The 16,514-nt window shown below is 50.0% G+C and overlaps 5 protein-coding genes across 5 annotated transcripts; 3 read left to right on the top strand and 2 right to left on the bottom strand.

Moving 5' to 3' along the window:
* Positions 1–995: 995 nt before the first annotated feature.
* Positions 996–1,971, top strand: MAA_06285 (uv-damaged DNA-binding protein; the record flags this gene model as incomplete). The annotated part of the gene is made up of 2 exons (XM_007824283.1): positions 996–1,350; positions 1,415–1,971. 2 exons carry the CDS (start codon positions 996–998, stop codon positions 1,969–1,971), a joined length of 912 nt encoding a protein of 303 aa, XP_007822474.1.
* Positions 1,972–5,691: 3,720 nt separating this feature from the next.
* On the bottom strand, positions 5,692–7,709 carry MAA_06284 (uncharacterized protein; the record flags this gene model as incomplete). The annotated part of the gene is made up of 2 exons (XM_007824282.1): positions 5,692–7,371; positions 7,419–7,709. 2 exons carry the CDS (start codon positions 7,707–7,709, stop codon positions 5,692–5,694), a joined length of 1,971 nt encoding a protein of 656 aa, XP_007822473.1.
* A 707-nt stretch (positions 7,710–8,416) lies between these two features.
* On the top strand, positions 8,417–12,184 carry MAA_06283 (DNA damage-binding protein 1; the record flags this gene model as incomplete). Its single annotated transcript, XM_007824281.2, has 3 exons — positions 8,417–8,649; positions 8,734–11,827; positions 11,885–12,184. The coding sequence occupies 3 exons, from the start codon at positions 8,417–8,419 to the stop codon at positions 12,182–12,184; spliced, it is 3,627 nt and encodes a 1,208-aa protein (XP_007822472.2).
* A 616-nt stretch (positions 12,185–12,800) lies between these two features.
* On the top strand, positions 12,801–13,812 carry MAA_06282 (Rieske [2Fe-2S] iron-sulfur domain protein; the record flags this gene model as incomplete). The annotated part of the gene is made up of 4 exons (XM_007824280.1): positions 12,801–13,080; positions 13,213–13,301; positions 13,369–13,519; positions 13,631–13,812. 4 exons carry the CDS (start codon positions 12,801–12,803, stop codon positions 13,810–13,812), a joined length of 702 nt encoding a protein of 233 aa, XP_007822471.1.
* Positions 13,813–14,327: 515 nt separating this feature from the next.
* MAA_06281 (T-complex protein 1) lies at positions 14,328–16,153 on the bottom strand (the record flags this gene model as incomplete). The annotated part of the gene is made up of 3 exons (XM_007824279.1): positions 14,328–15,854; positions 15,915–16,000; positions 16,066–16,153. 3 exons carry the CDS (start codon positions 16,151–16,153, stop codon positions 14,328–14,330), a joined length of 1,701 nt encoding a protein of 566 aa, XP_007822470.1.
* Positions 16,154–16,514: the final 361 nt, after the last annotated feature.

The raw sequence follows: 16,514 nt of genomic DNA on the forward strand, positions 1-16,514 counted from the left end.
GTTCTCTTGTAATAATTGCTCCTGTTTATGGGCATGCGCATTCCCGAGAAGACATAAAGGGAGAGAAAATGCATTGCGTTGTTTCACTAGACCCAAGAAACTACATTCTCTCGTTTTGCCAAATCTATTGGAGTTATGGGACATCTGCATTAGCCAATCGTCTGCCACGGGAAGAAAGGATGGCTTTGTCCCGCCTCTGACGTGACTGGCGATATTGGTCATATAGAGACAGGAGCCCAGCCTACAATAGAGTCTGTTTGATCATTTATAAGTCCTTATGCATGTTCCTCAAACTACTCATGTGAAGGCCAGTCAGGCTGGTGACATGACGATTGGACAAAGGTACGTATCACATTGCTTTTGGCGGGGCATGCTTTAAGTGCTTGCATCTCACTTTCCGACTTTAGGAGGATGCCTTTAATATGTACTGCGTACTGCAGCAAGTATGGTCAATGTTGAGGTCGCCCATTTTGGAGGGCTCCTGCCCTGACCTTTGGGCAAACTGAGAGTAGGGCGGAACACAATTCGTGGCTGTCAAAACGCTAGAGCCATGAGGTAGGTGACAGTGGTGTTTGTGTGTCGCCAAAAAGGCGCTTGGCCAAACACTTGCACAACGTAATCGCCGATGACAGATCTCTGGGGTACATGTATTATCTCTGGCCTATCGTGGGCCTATCCTACTTAAGTAGCCTATCGCAGCGCGCGTTTTACCTCGTGGGCCCCACTGTCGAGTCACAGCATGGCAGTCGCGATGCTTGTGACAGCCTACTCCGTACTTTAGGATGCGCCCGCCCCTCCATAGATACCACGACGACACTCTCTCGCTGGTTGCAGCCTGGAGCGTATCAACAATCATCATTAAAGACGACATATGCCGGCTCTAGGGGTCACTTCTGGCAAAGACTGAACGCCCATCTGCGTTGTCCCCCGAATTGGTCCATTGATTCGCTCTCTGCGCACTGCTCTCTCTTTGTGGCTCTCTGTCCGCTATCTCCATGGCCATCTATAGTGCAGTTCCTCCGCCAGAGGAACACACCAACATTCCTGTCCATTTGCAGTCGCCGTCCACGCCTGTCACAAATGGCGCCATCGATATTGATGCATGGACCGTATCTGCACTGCAATCTTTGAGCGTGTCCCCAGTTGCGCGTGGGACTGGTACTCCGTTGTCTATCCCACTGGACAATGAAGCAACCACACGGAAGCAGACGCGTGTCGTTGCATTCAACGAGGCTGGAGGTGAAAATGCGCTCCCACGTCGACCCCCCTCGAGGCGCGACAGCATGAAGCGCCGAGATGAATTGCTCAAGGGTAAGGAAGGGAGTCGCCAGCGTCGGCGATGGGAAAATGGTAATGCTCCAGCCGTCTTTGTCTTTTGATTGCGGCCGAATCCGCTGCTTACCACACCGTCCAGACCGGCTCGTTGGTGTTCCCAACGTCCAGCCACCGGCGGCTGCAGATTGGGAGGTTCGGCCGACGCATCCAGTTCAACGTGTTCCGTATCAGCTTGCCCACTTCTGGGACCGAGGCGTCCGACAGAGAGTTGAAGAGAAGACAACCAAGCTTCAAGCCGTTCGTAAGAAGCAACAACTCAAAACGGGAAGTGCTACCGGCCTGGGTGTTGGTGAAGTCCCTCGAGACCTACGGGAGATAGCGAAACGCACTCCGGCCATCCGCAGTTGGGTCCACGCAATAGAGGATCCTGTCCGGCAGTTCCTTTTCGAGGAGCAGGACCGGCGTTTGGAGTCGGCACGACGACAGCGCGGAAGCGATGAAATATCTAATGAATCTGAGCTGGACTCGGACGACGAGGAAATTGTCTTTGTAGGCAGAGAAAGTGCAATGCGAGAGTTGCGCGAGAAGAAGGAGGCTCGGCATCGCAGGGCCCAGAGGACAGTTCCCCAGGAGCAAGTTGATTCTGGCCTTGTATTTGACTCCTTTGGCGAGGGCGAAAGTGCGGCTTTCAAGTAAGGGACCATTGAATTCCTACGTGGCACGGAATGATACTAATGACATTCAGGCGCTGGCTGGCCCATGCCATATCTGATTACTATGGCCTTGCATCAACGTCCATGACCCCAACCAACACATCATGTCGAGTCGTATGCATCGGGCTGAAGCAAATCCACCAACTCGATGGGTCGTGGCCAAAGAAGCTACCTCGACCATTGTGGGAAATGTGTTGAATAGCTCTGTTTGTTCAGTCTTATCCTTTCTCTTTCTTCTGAATGTAGACACAATTTGGACATATCATAGAAAAACAGGCGCTTTCGCAAGCGTAACCTATTTGTAGGATTGACAGAAGCGTCGGCGGCCAAGCCTACCGAACTAGCAGCGTTGAGAATAGACATTCATTACCATCAAGTCGCCGATTTATGGGTCATGACCAGTGCATTTTGTGTAAATGGAACACGGCTCATGCTCAAGGGCGGAGGTGATACCGTCTTGGCTTTGATCTGAGGCTTGAGTCTGCAGTCCAGGATAGATGCCGCGCATGACACAACTCGTTCAGGCAATACTGTCTAAATCCTTGGACTGGACAGGGGCAATTTCGGCCGAGCGCAAGGACTAAGTCTGTGGCTTTTAAATTGTTTCAGCCCTGCGGAAATGAAGTCTGGAGATTTGAGGTTCTAGATTCCCAAGGGTCAGGGTTCATAAGGTGCGTGTCCTGTGTGTCCAGGGCAGTCGGAAGCCGTTGTATGCTAAACAACTAGATTGGGGGATAATCGTCGATTCTGACTGCCTGTCATGGAGCTGATGGTTCTCAAGTTTCACTTCCGAGAGTTAGGCCGAGGATTCTGTACATTGCCCGCGTGTCAAATCTGATGCATGCGTACAATAGCTTTCGAGTCCACGACAGGGATCGCCAGAATTGGCCATCGAGGCTACGAAGCCAGTGACACCATTTCTCTGAGGTCGAGGCTGTGTCCACTGTCGACGGGCTCCAAGTTTGTGGCGGGGAAGGGATCTCCGTGCGAATCGTACGAAAGGGGCAGGGTGGTGTGTTGTCTGTCTGTCTGTATACTCTGTACGGAGTAGCCATGGATGATCTCGAGGTGGTGAGACACGGCAAGCTGTTGTGACGGAGCATCACTTGCTGCGGTGCAAGAGTTACACCAGGTCATTACTCCGTACTCCGTATCCTTTTTGATATGTTATACGTCACCTGCCTCCCCCTCACGGGCATCTGGCACAAGTGATATTTTGCATCGATGTGCTGCCCTATGGCTAGTTCGGCATGCGTGTCAGCCGTCTTCTGTCGGTCCTGTTTGCCGCCGCCTAGATTGGCTGGTTTCGAGGTCCTTTGTCTTGGCTCCCGAAATGTCTGGTGCAGCAAGAGCCTGGCTCGAAAGGTCTGCTCATCATGTTACCGTGGCTTGGTGGATGACTTTTTTTTCTACGGAGTACTACAGCTTTGAATCGCCCAAGACGTGAGCTGGCTGATGTTCATTGCATTTGTAGGATGGTAGGGGCCGATGAAGCAACAATAACTTGCGTGCAAGTATTTTGTGCTATTCCGAAAGCACCATGCACGTTATACGTGCATACATAAATCCTCGACAGTCCGGAAATCCTACTGCACGGAGACATGTTCAAACATGAAAGCAGTTATGCCAAGCCAGTAAGAACGTCACATCATCTCATCCTCGTCCCATATCTTCCCTGAGTTACGTGGCAATTCTATTTGGCCCTTACGCCGTTGAGGTGCATGCCTGTGATGATGCTAAGGGGGCTTCTGTCAGGGAAATCAGCCTGTCTGGCTTCAACCTGGCTGTAAATAACAGCTGGACGATGATTTGAGAGCGCAATCTCTTGAAGTATAATATAGTATACCCCTCCGCGATGAGGATAAACGCGCACATGGCGTTACTACCTTGTAATAGCTAGCTCTTTGGTGTCCTTCTTCATCTTATGAATCACCAATTCGACTTGTGTGTCTAACGCATTGCGATGCGTGTACTTACTGTGTATTGCGTGGTAGTTACGGTTCCCCGGCCTAGGTGCGGCCAAAGCAAAGTGTTACTAGATTCCTTGCATGATCATCTAGCCCCTTTTTTTTTAAAAAAAAAAAATTAACCTCATAATGTAGCATACAATATATACGAGTCTATCCCTTTACAAGATTCGAATAACACAATGGTCTTCGCTGTCGGCGTCCAACTCGTCGATATTAACCGCCGCATACGCGGGGAGAATATAATGCATCGAGAAATCGACAACCAGTCTCGGACGGCTAATTCTGAGCTGGGGTGAAATAGGTTAATCAAGGCGGTCAACTGCTAGGTCGTTGTTCATTCGCACCTCATATGCCACCAACCATGTCGACACTTAAAAGCGACGGCACGAAAGAAATCAGCAGTGTATAATGATCCAAGTACCAAAGCGCCTTGGGACATTTTTTCTCATTTCGTGCCTATGGTCGTGTTAACACGGTGTCATGCCCTATTTCCTCCAAGAATCTCGATGCCGGCAGAGGTTCTTCATTCAACGTCCGAGGAAATCTATTCTTCTTTTTTCCCCTCCAACATTCCGTGGTAGCTTCTGCAAATCACGAATCGCCTCTTGACCGTCTTTCACGTCCCGGATCGTTCGGCACTACTGCTCCCTTGTAAATCGGCCCGGCTTCCGGGCCGCTGATCCCAATATGTAAGCCACGATTCTGGTCTCAGACCTGCAGCAGGGAGGAGGGTGTCGTGCCAACGTGCTGCGTGATCGGCATGTACCTGGCCGAAGTAGGTGAATCATATTCTCCCCTTTTTTCAAGAAAGGTGTTGCCACCGCCATCCAGAGCTCATTATTCCGTCTGTACTCCGTAAATTGAGAACAATCTCTTGAATTCTGGGAAAGGATCGCTGGCGTTGTCATATTGGTGCCCGGAAAACAAGATGTGGTCGCTGAGTGACACACGGCGCGGCTGGGAGCCCATGTACCAAAGACTGGTTTTTCCAACTCTGTATTGCTTTTTGTTCAAGTGTACCCTGCTATAAGGGCCTGCCATGCCTTGTCTTCTGCTACCGCAGAATTAAAACTAAAAAAACCAAAAGGCGTGTTGCCGCTTATCGAGACCCAGCTGCCCGTCATGCGCCTCCACGTTTTTGCGACTGGCGCGATGTTTTCTGTGGCGGTGAATGCTCTAGTTTTAGAGAAGGCAAGCGCAGCTCATTATCTTGAACGAATGACAGGACGATTCCCTAATTCGCAGCAGGCAACCGTGTATTCTGAAGAGGGATGCAAAGGCAAAGCGTATACGATCAAGCCTGATGGCAAATGCACCCTCTTACCTGAAGACTTGTACGTGCAGTGAAAAGCGAATCCTCTTGATGCAGTGGCGGCTAATGAACAATACTATTAGGACAGGAAAAATAAACGGTGCCAGTGTCCCAGAGGGCGTCGTGTGTGATTTCTACATGTGAGTTTGTTACAACTTACATTCTCCCTTGTACGGTGGGCGAGCTGACCCTAGATGTAGTGATAAGAGATGCATGGAACCCCTTTGGATTGGGATGGAGGATCCTGGAACCTGTAACTTCAGTGAGCTGGAAATCGGGAATCAGGCGAAAAGCGTTCACTGCTATGATGATACCGAGCGAGGGGAGGTATGAATACTTCCCAGTCACAGACCCCGTCAACATGAGTACGGATTCAAATCATCAATCTTTCCTGGTCAACCACCATTCAATAGTTGATGCACTATATTTTCTTGTTATCGGTATCCCATATTCGTCCTGCATGTGAAATATGTTCTTCCAGTCCCAACGGCACCCCATATTTTGTCATTTGTTGCTCTGTCGTCATTCGTAGAAAGGAAGCCAGTCCAGAGCTCCCAAATTCCTTGAACAGCACATGAGATAACACAAGGGAAGCTCGCACATTCATACCAGATCGTCGAAAGAACAGCTCCCACTTGGTATTGCAAAATGCCATGCCGTCTTCAAGATGCTTCATTTGTGGATTATAGTGTGCCATTGCCGACAAGATCCAGCTGAAGAGCGTCTTGTCTGCCCCTGGGACAAGGTAAACACTGATATCCGCTGCAAGGTGGGAAACGAAGCAAACGAAATCAGCATATGCAGCCGAATCTGACGTTTGCAGTTCTGTCATATATTCACCAGCGGTATTGGCTTCAGAAACAAATACGATAAGTGTTCGGTATTGTTGGCTAAGGCTCAATATTCTTTGACGCAGCGATGTCAAAATCTTTGACCCGGGCAGTTGTTTTTGCTTGACCTGCAACAGAGTCGTTACAACTATGCCGTCGTTTGGCGTCAAAGAAACATCAACTTCATGGGCGTGAGAAATAAAGGAGCCGGCGTTGTTGCCACATGCGTACTGATCTGGGGGGCGTAGATGCCTCGCATAGTCCCTGTCAACCAACTTGTCGGCCGGCCAAGCTTTCTCCAGGTTCTTGATCATAGAGTATCCCAGCTGGAGTGATATCAAGCAACATCCGGGTTTTTGTAGAGTCATCATTCTTGGCGCAAGAGCAGGTTGTTGATCCGGACTTTTTTCGATGTTTGTATTGGTTTGCATCTTGGCCAATTCTTGGTCCGGAATGCGGGCTTTTGGGTGACTTGATATCGACGGTGGTCCATTGTCGGAGGTAATCGCTCGACTATTCCTAATACCTCGCATTTGCATAAACTGATCTAGCAGGTTTCCAGTGTTGTAAGCATTCTCACTGCTATTTCGCTCTTGTATTGACTCTTTCGACAGTTCGAGGAAATTGCGGGTAGCGGCCTGTGCTTGTATGCCGGCCACCCGTTCTTCTGTCGTGCTCTTCTGCGAGAAACTCCATCCCAATCCTTCATTAACCATACCACCAACTCGATTTCTCAGTCGGGTTTCCAACCGTGGAAGTTCAGGTGTTTCATGAGTAGTATCAGAAGCTGCGTTTTGTACAAAGTATTTTGAAACGGATAGCTCGACAGACTCCTGCTCGGGCGACTCTTTCTCCGGTATCTCATCATTGACGACCGCTACCAGAGATTCTTTGACCTTGTCATGGGGTTCTTGAAAGGAGCATGACTTGGAATCATCCGAACAGCAACGGTACGGGGATAGCGAGAAACTATTACGAATCCAAGGCGAGCGGAACACCTCCGAATCCTGCTTGTGAGAGTCCTCACTCGCTTCATAGCAAAGTTCAGAGCCGTTGGTAGGCAGCATTTGCGATGGGGAGTAAATAAGCGTATTTGTATCGGTATACGGGTCTGTCGCTGACACGGCGAAATCGTGTTGTCGTAGTTTGATGCAATCCGGCTCCGACGTAGGATCAATGACCGAAACAAAAGACTCCGCATCGTATGAGGATTCCCCATCCTGCTGTGATAGTATAGGCACAGCCGCGAGTTCTATGAAGTTCTCGTCTAACTGGGTTCGTTAATAATGAGTTGAGAGTGCTAAACAATTGAACTTACGGATGGCAACACAGGGAACGATGTTTTACTGAAACTTTCCAGGACCCGATCGGCTTCCTGCCTAAGCTCATCTAAATATCTTTGATCGGCATCAGTTGTCGTCCTCTCATTCTCAAGCTGGTGCCAAAGCAGCTGGGCTAATCTGCGCGCTCGCGGAGGAAACTGTAAACCTTCATCTTTTGCTTCATCCACTCGCGAGATTGGCAACCAGACCTTGGTGAGATCGGGGTCCCTCTTGGTCCTTATTTGTTCCTTGTGTACTGCTAAGTCCAGCTCTGGATCGAAATCCATTTTGGGAAAATTGTCGGCCATGTAAAAATTTTGAATGCATCATTCCACGCTGGGAGCATTCGGGGGAGGGATTCTGCGATGTCACAACGTTCTTCCAGGCCGTTTAAGAATTGCTGATATCGGTTGGGGGGGCCTTTCTGCTCAAGCATTGGAGCAGGTAACGGTTCGACATAAAGCTCGTGTTTTCCTTCTGGAGAATTAGGCTGGCCGGGAAATGTCGTTTGTTGGAGAGAGGATAATTGATGGCCGATGTCGAAACGGTAGCCACGATGGTTAACAAAACAATTCTCATGCCTCGCAAATTAACCCGCGGTTTCAACATTGTCCATCTGGAATATTTCTCATGTTCCCCCTACCCGGGTCTGAATAAGGACTTCAGGACTCAGATAATATGGGCAGTAGGCAAACGAACCAGAGTCAGATGAGGCCGGCATTTTCGTCACTACTATCATTCGGTTGCCCCCGAGATTTTGAATTACCGCAGGTGATCCAGGTGTCACGGCTGAGTTGGATTTTTAGGCAGGAACGACCAAGCTGTAGGTCTAAGCTCATTGCTGTCAACATTGAAGTCAATTGCAAGTCATTTCAAAAGTAGCACAGGGTAGCCTAGGTACCTACGCTGGGCCAGACTCTGGTGCCAGCAGGTCAAGGTACCTCCAGTCAGGTGCCTCCAGCGCCCGCCCAGACAGATTTGCCAGAACCTCCATATGTCCGCCCTAATTCCGATCACCAATGACGACGACCCGCGCAACCTCACCACCACCATTACATGGAGTTCTTCGTGTGGCTCTCGAGGAGAGCCTCTTCAATCGTGCACCCCTAAATCGCCTTGCCTTGACTTCGCCATGTCGTACATTGCGCCGGTGCACAAGCCAACGAGCATTCGGCATGCTCTGCGCATCAGGTTCTTGTCCCCAGATGTAGAGGACCTGGTAGTCGCGTGAGTTGCCCCAGCTGCCCTGGTTCTAGATTGTTATCAAATGTTTTGTGGTTGGACCGTTGGACTGATTTTTGGTGATGACAGGAAAGCTAATCGGCTCGAGATATGGCGCCTTACCGACGAGGATATGACTTGTCTTCATACGAAGCTAATCTACGGGACGATATCCATGCTCCAACGCCTAAAGCCCAAGGATTCCGAAACCGATTTGCTCTTCATAGGTACCGATCGATTCCAGTATTTCAACGTTGCCTGGAACCCCGAGACGAACCAGCTAGACACAGTCGAGCAAACCATAGAAGATGTTGCCGAACAGTACATGCGACATTCTCAGAGTCAGAACAAGTGTTTGGTAGACCCCACAGGCAAATTTATGGCTATGCACCTTTGGGAAGGCGTTCTAAATGTGTTCCGTCTTCCTATGCGAAAGGGAATGACGACAAAACTGGAGGCTCTAGATCAAGTGCGTTTAACTGAGCTCTGGATGAAAGCTAGCACTTTCTTGCACAGCCAAACCGGACATCCCAAAATCGCCTTCCTATACAAGACTCAAACCGACCAAGAAGAGGCTCGTATAGCCGTATATAGGCTCACAAAGGACGACAGTCGCGGCAATGTGGCCAGGTTCGATCCACATAGGGAGAGAGAGCTGGATCAAATCATCTCCGACCCATATGCATCTATGCTTATCCCAGTCCCCTTCAGAGAAGAGAAACGATACCATGTTCGCCATAACGAAGGGGCAAAGGCGCACCTGGGAGGATTATTGGTGGTTGGAGAAACACTCATTACGTACTTCGACAGCCTCACCTACTCGAGGGTTTCATCGACTCTACAGGACCCGAAAATATATGTAGCATGGACGGAATATGACGACGTCCACTATTTATTAGCCGACGACTACGGACGATTGGACATACTTACCATCGAAACTGCTACTGAATCAACCGGTATCGTGGTGACTGGCATGGCGATCTCGCCCATGAGGTTCCCTGACTCATCAGGCTGTACTTCTCGAGCGTCGTCACTTGTTTATATGGGAAATGACATGCTCTTCTTGGCTTCCCACCATGGCGATTCGCAGTTGCTTCGTATCGATATCGATGCACAAGTCATGGTGGTGGCCAAAGCTTTATCTAACAATGCCCCAATCTTGGATTTTGCAATTATGGATATGGGGAACAGAGAAGGTGACAGTCAGTTCGGAAACGCTTTCTCTTCAGGCCAGGCCAGGATTGTAGCCGGATGCGGTGCGTATCATGATGGCAGCCTGCGAAGTATTCGGAGCGGTGTTGGTCTTGAAGATCAGGGTATCCTTGATGAAATCCAGGACACCAAGGGCCTCTTTACTTTACGATCTCACCAATCGAGCCATGTGGATACACTTGTGGTATCATCAGTTGCAGACACACGGGTTCTTAGATTCGACTCTGCGGGCGGCATAGAAGAAGTTTACGCCTTTCAAGGCTTAACTTTAGATATGGAGACTTTGCTGGCTGTCAATATATCTGATGGCCAGCTCCTGCAAGTAACTCCTAAATCTGCTGTCTTGCTAGACTCTGAAAGTGGTGTGAATTTGTGCTCATGGGATGCCCCCAGTGGCAAGGCAATCACAGCTGCATCGGCAAATAAAGGATGGGCTTTGCTCTCAATCGATGGCTCATTACTCGTTTCGTTGAACCTGCACGACAATTTAGCCGCCGTCTTGCGGGATACATCTGGAGATGAATCCTCAACTCAACCGGACCAGATCTCATGTCTACATGCCGCCAGAGATTCTCCTGATATAGGAGTGGTGGGATGGTGGGCTTCGGGTACTATATCGATTGTCGATCTCGCTACACTACAGCCTCTGCATGGTGAACCTCTTAGACAGACTGAGGATAGTGCGTCGGTACCACGAGATATTGCCCTGGTGCAACTGCACCCACCCCAAGTTTCTGGTCCCACTCTCCTCATTGCTTTGGAAGATGGAAATGTTGTTACGTTCGATATGTCTATACAAGGGTACACGATATCAGGCCGGAAGAGCGTGACACTAGGAAGCAGTCCAGCTCGATTGCATGTTCTTCCCCAAGAGGATGGAACTTGTAACGTTTTCGCAACAACCGAGCACGCCAGCTTGATTTATAGCGCTGAAGGAAGAATTATATACTCGGCAACAACGGCAGACGACGCAACGTATGTCGCTCCTTTTGACTCGGAGGCATTTCCAAACTCCATTGTTCTTTCCACAGACAGCCATATACGACTTAGCCATATTGATAAGGAACGTCTCACACATGTCAAGACACTCTCGGTGAAAGAAACCGTTCGACGAGTTGCATATTCGCCCACCCTGAAGGTTTTTGGGCTTGGTTGTATCAAAAAAGAGCTTATTCAGAACGAGGAGGTTATAACAAGCTCATTCAGAATAGTTGACGAAATTATTTTCCAAGAACTTGGGAAGCCATTCATTTTCAACACCTCCACATCATTGGAAATGGTTGAAACCGTTATTCGAGCAGAGCTACCAGACAGCATGGGAAATCTCGCAGAGCGCTTCATTATTGGAACGAGTTTCATAACCGACGATGATGCCATAGAGGAGAATGATACTCGCGGACGAATCCTGGTGCTTGGTGTTGACGAAAATCGTCAAGTTTACCAGATCGTCTCTCACAATCTGAAGGGTGCATGCCGATGCCTCGGCACACTCGGAGAGCACATCGTGGCTGGACTTTCTAAGACTGTGGTGGTGTATCATTATGTGGAAGAAACCACGGTATTCGGCTCTTTGCAAAAATTAGCAGCCTATCGTCCAGCATCATTTCCTCTGAGCCTAGACATCTCCGGCAACATCATTGGAGTGGTCGATCTAATGCAATCCTTGACCTTGGTAGAGTTTATTCCATCCGAAGATGGTTCTCGCGCTAAACTGGAAGAGACGGCGCGACATTATCAACCTGGTTGGGCGACGTCCGTAGCCCATCTAGATGGGGAGAGGTGGTTGGAGGCAGATGCCCAGGGGAATATTATCGTTTTACAGCGGAACCCAGAAGCTCCTACTGAGCAAGACCGGAGTAAGCTGGAAGTCACCAGTGAGATGAACATTGGGGAACAGATTAATCAAATCAGGAAATTACATGTGGCATCGAACGAGAACGCCGTAGTCTCCCCCAAGGCCTTCCTTGGTTCAGTAGGTTTATCAGAAACTATCATCACCTGTTGGAACCAACTGCTAATGCTAGTACAGATTGAGGGGACACTATATCTGTTTGGCGAAATTGCACCAAACTATCAAGATTTGCTTCTTACCTTCCAATCAAGGCTTCAAGACTACATTTATGCTCCAGGAAATGTCAGTTTTAACCTTTGGCGTGCGTTCAGGAATAAGGCTCGTGAAGGCGACGGGCCCTTCCGCTTTGTAGATGGGGAAATGGTAGAAAGGTTTCTGGATCTAGACGAGGCGAAGCAGGAACTTGTCTGTGAGGGCCTTGGACCAAGTGTTGAAGATATGAGAAATATGATCGAAGAGCTGAGAAGGATGCATTAAAAATATGGATCCCACTGGATGATAAGATGCCAAATAGACACATGTGTAATATACGGATGAGGATGAAGGTGGGAGAAAAAGTGGCGGTAAAATCTGATAAAGTACTTTTCTATCGTGCGTTGTGCTATTGTATGATAGCTGGGAAATGTTTGCCTATACTCGGCTAAGCGGAAATATATCTTGGCAGAGACGTCAGCTTACTACTGGGTCTTAGACTTTTTAGTGCAGTGGTATCAATTCTGCAGCGTGCTCAAGTCAAATGTATCATCTTATTTGGAAGCAGAAATTAGACGAAAAACATTGACTTGATAAATTGTAGGATTCTTACTCATGCTGCCATGTGAATTGGCCTGGCCATCCAACCCGCCCGTTGCATGTGAGCAGGGTGGTACGATCAATTGGCGTGGACCAGATACCCGGGCGAGCCCGGAAAGGCAGCTCTGAGAGGCCGCCCCATCCAATCAGAAGCCACCAATTTCCGAGATATTTTGTAGCCTCAGGCAGCAACTCCTTGAAAATCATCTAGCGGCTGGTGTACCTCGAAATTCACAGTAAAGAACTCATACCTCTGCATCCCCGTCCACTCCGTCGCCGGCACCGAGCAACCCTCCTCACGATGGCGTCTCTTACTTCCGCATCTAGGCTATGCCTGCGCTCTGCCGCCAAGCCGGCCATGCCCGCGGTGCGCGCTCTCAGCACCACCGCCATGCGATCGGACAGCGCGGCTTCCTCCTACCAAAGCCCTTTCAAGATGGGATCCGACAAGGGCAGCTCGATCCCGGACTTCGGAAAGTACATGTCCAAGAAGGGCGAGGGCAACAACAAGCTCTTTTCCTACTTCATGGTCGGTACCATGGGTGCCCTATCTGCTGCTGGAGCCAAGAGCACTGTTCAGGGTATGTTCCGGCCGACTATTTCTTTTCAACATTGAGGCGGCGTGGAGAGCCATTGAGCTTTATGTGACTGCGATGGATGTGCAATTGGATGGGGGAATGCTTCAATGGATGATGCTGATGCTCTTGGGGCAGAATTCCTTGTCAACATGTCCGCTTCCGCTGATGTCTTGGCCATGGCCAAGGTCGAGGTGGACCTGAACGCCATTCCCGAAGGCAAGAACGTGAGTCGACCTCCACGAGACGACGATGCCAATTGACCTGCCAATTAATCTAACATGATCGTTTCAGGTCATTATCAAGTGGCGTGGCAAGCCCGTCTTCATCCGACACCGAACTCAGGACGAAATCGACCAGGCCAACAAGGTCAACGTCGCTAGCTTGCGAGACCCCCAGACCGATGATGAGCGTGTCAAACAGCCCGAGTGGCTTGTGATGTTGGGTACGAGGGTCCTGGTTACGGGTTCAACCAGGTGCAGTCTCGATAGTCGCTACCGAGACTACCATCTTGTTGACCGCGGCACATAAACACTCATACTAACTGTGGCTTTAGGTGTTTGCACCCACCTGGGTTGTGTGCCCATCGGTGAGGCCGGCGATTTCGGCGGCTGGTTCTGCCCCTGCCACGGCTCCCACTACGATATCTCTGGCCGGATAAGAAAGGGCCCTGCGCCCCTAAACCTCGAGATCCCCGAATACGACTTCCCCGAGGAAGGCAAGCTGGTCGTCGGTTAAGTGGTTGAACCTGGTGTATGAGTAGGGCTAGTCTCGAGCGATCCGACAAATAGAAATTATTGTTAAAATGTTGCGGTGGGAATGTGGACGAGGAGACGGAGACGAGGAGTAGTAGGGAAAAGGACCGTTGGTATGATGAAGCTGCCATGTCCGAATGAGGCGACACTCCTGTTTCTTAGACGTGAGCTACAGGCTTTGTATAAAATACAACGTACTACGAAATAATTCCATATGTTCCTTTACTTTCGTCGCCTCACATCCGGACACTGGACCCTATGCACCCTAAATTGCATGTGGGTGTCAGCTGCTATCTGTAGTAGAAGCAAATACTGCCACATGTCCTGCATGTGATTCCCCCAACCTGCAACTTGCATCACTTACCACAAGAACGACACTTGCGGACAACTCAATACGCGGGATGTTCCGAATATTTTTCTTCAGATTTAGGGCGAATAATCTAATTACAACCGAATATCCCACTTTCCATTGCCAGCCCACCCAATTTTTTTGTCCCTTTAATGACCGTGGCCATCATCCTCTGCCTGCTGCTCTGGATCCAACTTGATCAGGGTATCAATTCTCATGATGCTGATGCAAGCCTCTACGGCACTCTTCAGCTGTCGCACCTTGCTGATGCTAGGCTCCAAAACACCTTGCTTCAGCTCATCCACAACCTTACCACGCATCAGGTCCAGACCGTAGTTCTTGTAGCCTTTCTTTCTGGCAATGGTCTTTTCATCCTCGCTGCCGTCGCCTTCTTGGATACGTTGTGACAGGGCGTGCCGTGATCGAAGCTGGGCAACGAGCTCGGCTCCGTCCTTGGCAGCGTTGACGGCCAAGGTTTTGGGAATGATGAGCAGGGACTGGGCGAATTCGCCGATGGCGAGCTGCTCGCGGGATCCGACGGTGCCGGCAAATTCTTCCAGGTAAATGTGCAGAGCGGTTTCCACGGCACCGCCACCAGGAACAATGCTGCCGCTTTCTAGGGTCCGCTTCACGGCGCACAGGGAGTCATGTACTGAGCGCTCCATCTCGTCGAGGGAGTAGTCATTGGGACCACGCAAAACAATCGACGAAGATGAGTGAGCCTTGGTTCCTTTGATCAGGATGCACTCGTCATCGGAGATGCGCTCCTGGCTGACTTCATCAGCATGGCCAAGGTACGAGGGTTCGTACTTTTCGTCACCATTGAGGTCAGATAGCGTGCTCAAGAGGGTACCGCCAGTAGCCTTGGCAATCCGTCGCAGGTCCTCCTTTTTGCACCTTCTGACACCCATAGCACCGCGTTCGACAAACATCTTGAGTACAAGGTCGTCAATGCCCTTGGTAGTGAGAATGACGTTGGCTCCAGCCTTGAGAATCATCTCGACTCTCTCAAGAATCATGCCAGACTCGCGGGCCCGGATCTGTTCTAATTGTTGAGGGTCGTCAACAGTGATCTGAACCCCCATCTTCATTCTTTCTTTTTGCAGGTTCATATCCAAAATGGCAATTTTAGCATCCTGGATTCGAGTGGGCATCGCCTGAGAAGCAACGGTGCAATTCAGGGCGTAGCCCTTAATTAGCATCGATTCGCGAGTACCCTTTCCGTGAGCCTTCAGAATGTTGACGGCTTTGACGGGGTACTTTGTCTCGTTTCTGTTGTTGGTGGTCTTGACTGCCTGCATAGCGTCAACGACCATGTCGGCAAAGAAATCAGAGTCGGCGCCAATAATTTTGCTAGACATGGATGTCTTGGCAATGCTGATGAGGGACTCGCGTCCGAGATTTTCGACCTTGATGCTGACATTCTCGTTGAGATATTTTACAGCTTCTCGGAGAGCCAGCCTGTAGCCGGTGATTATCGTTGTGGGGTGTATACGGTTCTTCATAAGCTCATTCCCTCGTCGCAGTAACTCGGCTGCAATGAGAACAACTGACGTGGTGCCATCGCCAACTTCCTTGTCTTGTTGCTGTGCTAAGTCGACGAGAATCTTTCCGGCGGGATCTTCGACATCGAGAAGGCTAAGGATGGTGGCGCCGTCGTTGGTAACTGTAACGTCCTACGGGTATGTGAGGGGTATGTTCAACGGCGCATAATGGTCGAATAAGACAACTCTTACACCAATGTCGTCCACCATCATCTTATCCAAACCACTAGGGCCGAAGGAGCTTTTGACAACATTTGCGATTGCTTGGGTAGCGAGGACTGGACCAAAGATTAGCAAAGAACATGGTCGACGGCCACCCCACCGAGGTGTCAAGGGGCCTTACCGTTCTGATCACGAATGTCGGACCCTGATATCTTCTGGCCGCCCAGAAAAAGGGTGCCGTTCCTGGGTTGCTCGAACATAGACGCCATTTCCGTGGCTGTCCAGTTTTTTCGGGCAGTATGCGTGGTTTGGAGCTGGCAGTTGTGGTTATCGCGGATTGAATTTCTGCCTGCAGGTTGTGTCCTGGAGCCAGCACGAGCTACTAAGCTTCAGTACATCTCCGTCTGCTGCCCCTCGACTTTTTTATCCGGAAGCAGGATTGTTCCGGCTCCGAGATGGCAAGTGGCCACAGGGCAACCACGGCCAGGATGTGCCCTCACATCAGTGTGCAACACTAGTCTGCTTGTTAGTAGTGGCGCAGGGGCCGGGGAGGCAGCCGCGACCTGCGTTCTTCCTGTGTCCAGGCCTGACCAACTACGACAGAAGGGGCGAAGCCCAACGCCCCGATTG

The sequence above is a fragment of the Metarhizium robertsii genome (assembly GCF_000187425.2).
Source record: "Metarhizium robertsii ARSEF 23 chromosome Unknown MAA_Scf_6, whole genome shotgun sequence".
Lineage (NCBI taxonomy): Eukaryota > Fungi > Ascomycota > Sordariomycetes > Hypocreales > Clavicipitaceae > Metarhizium > Metarhizium robertsii.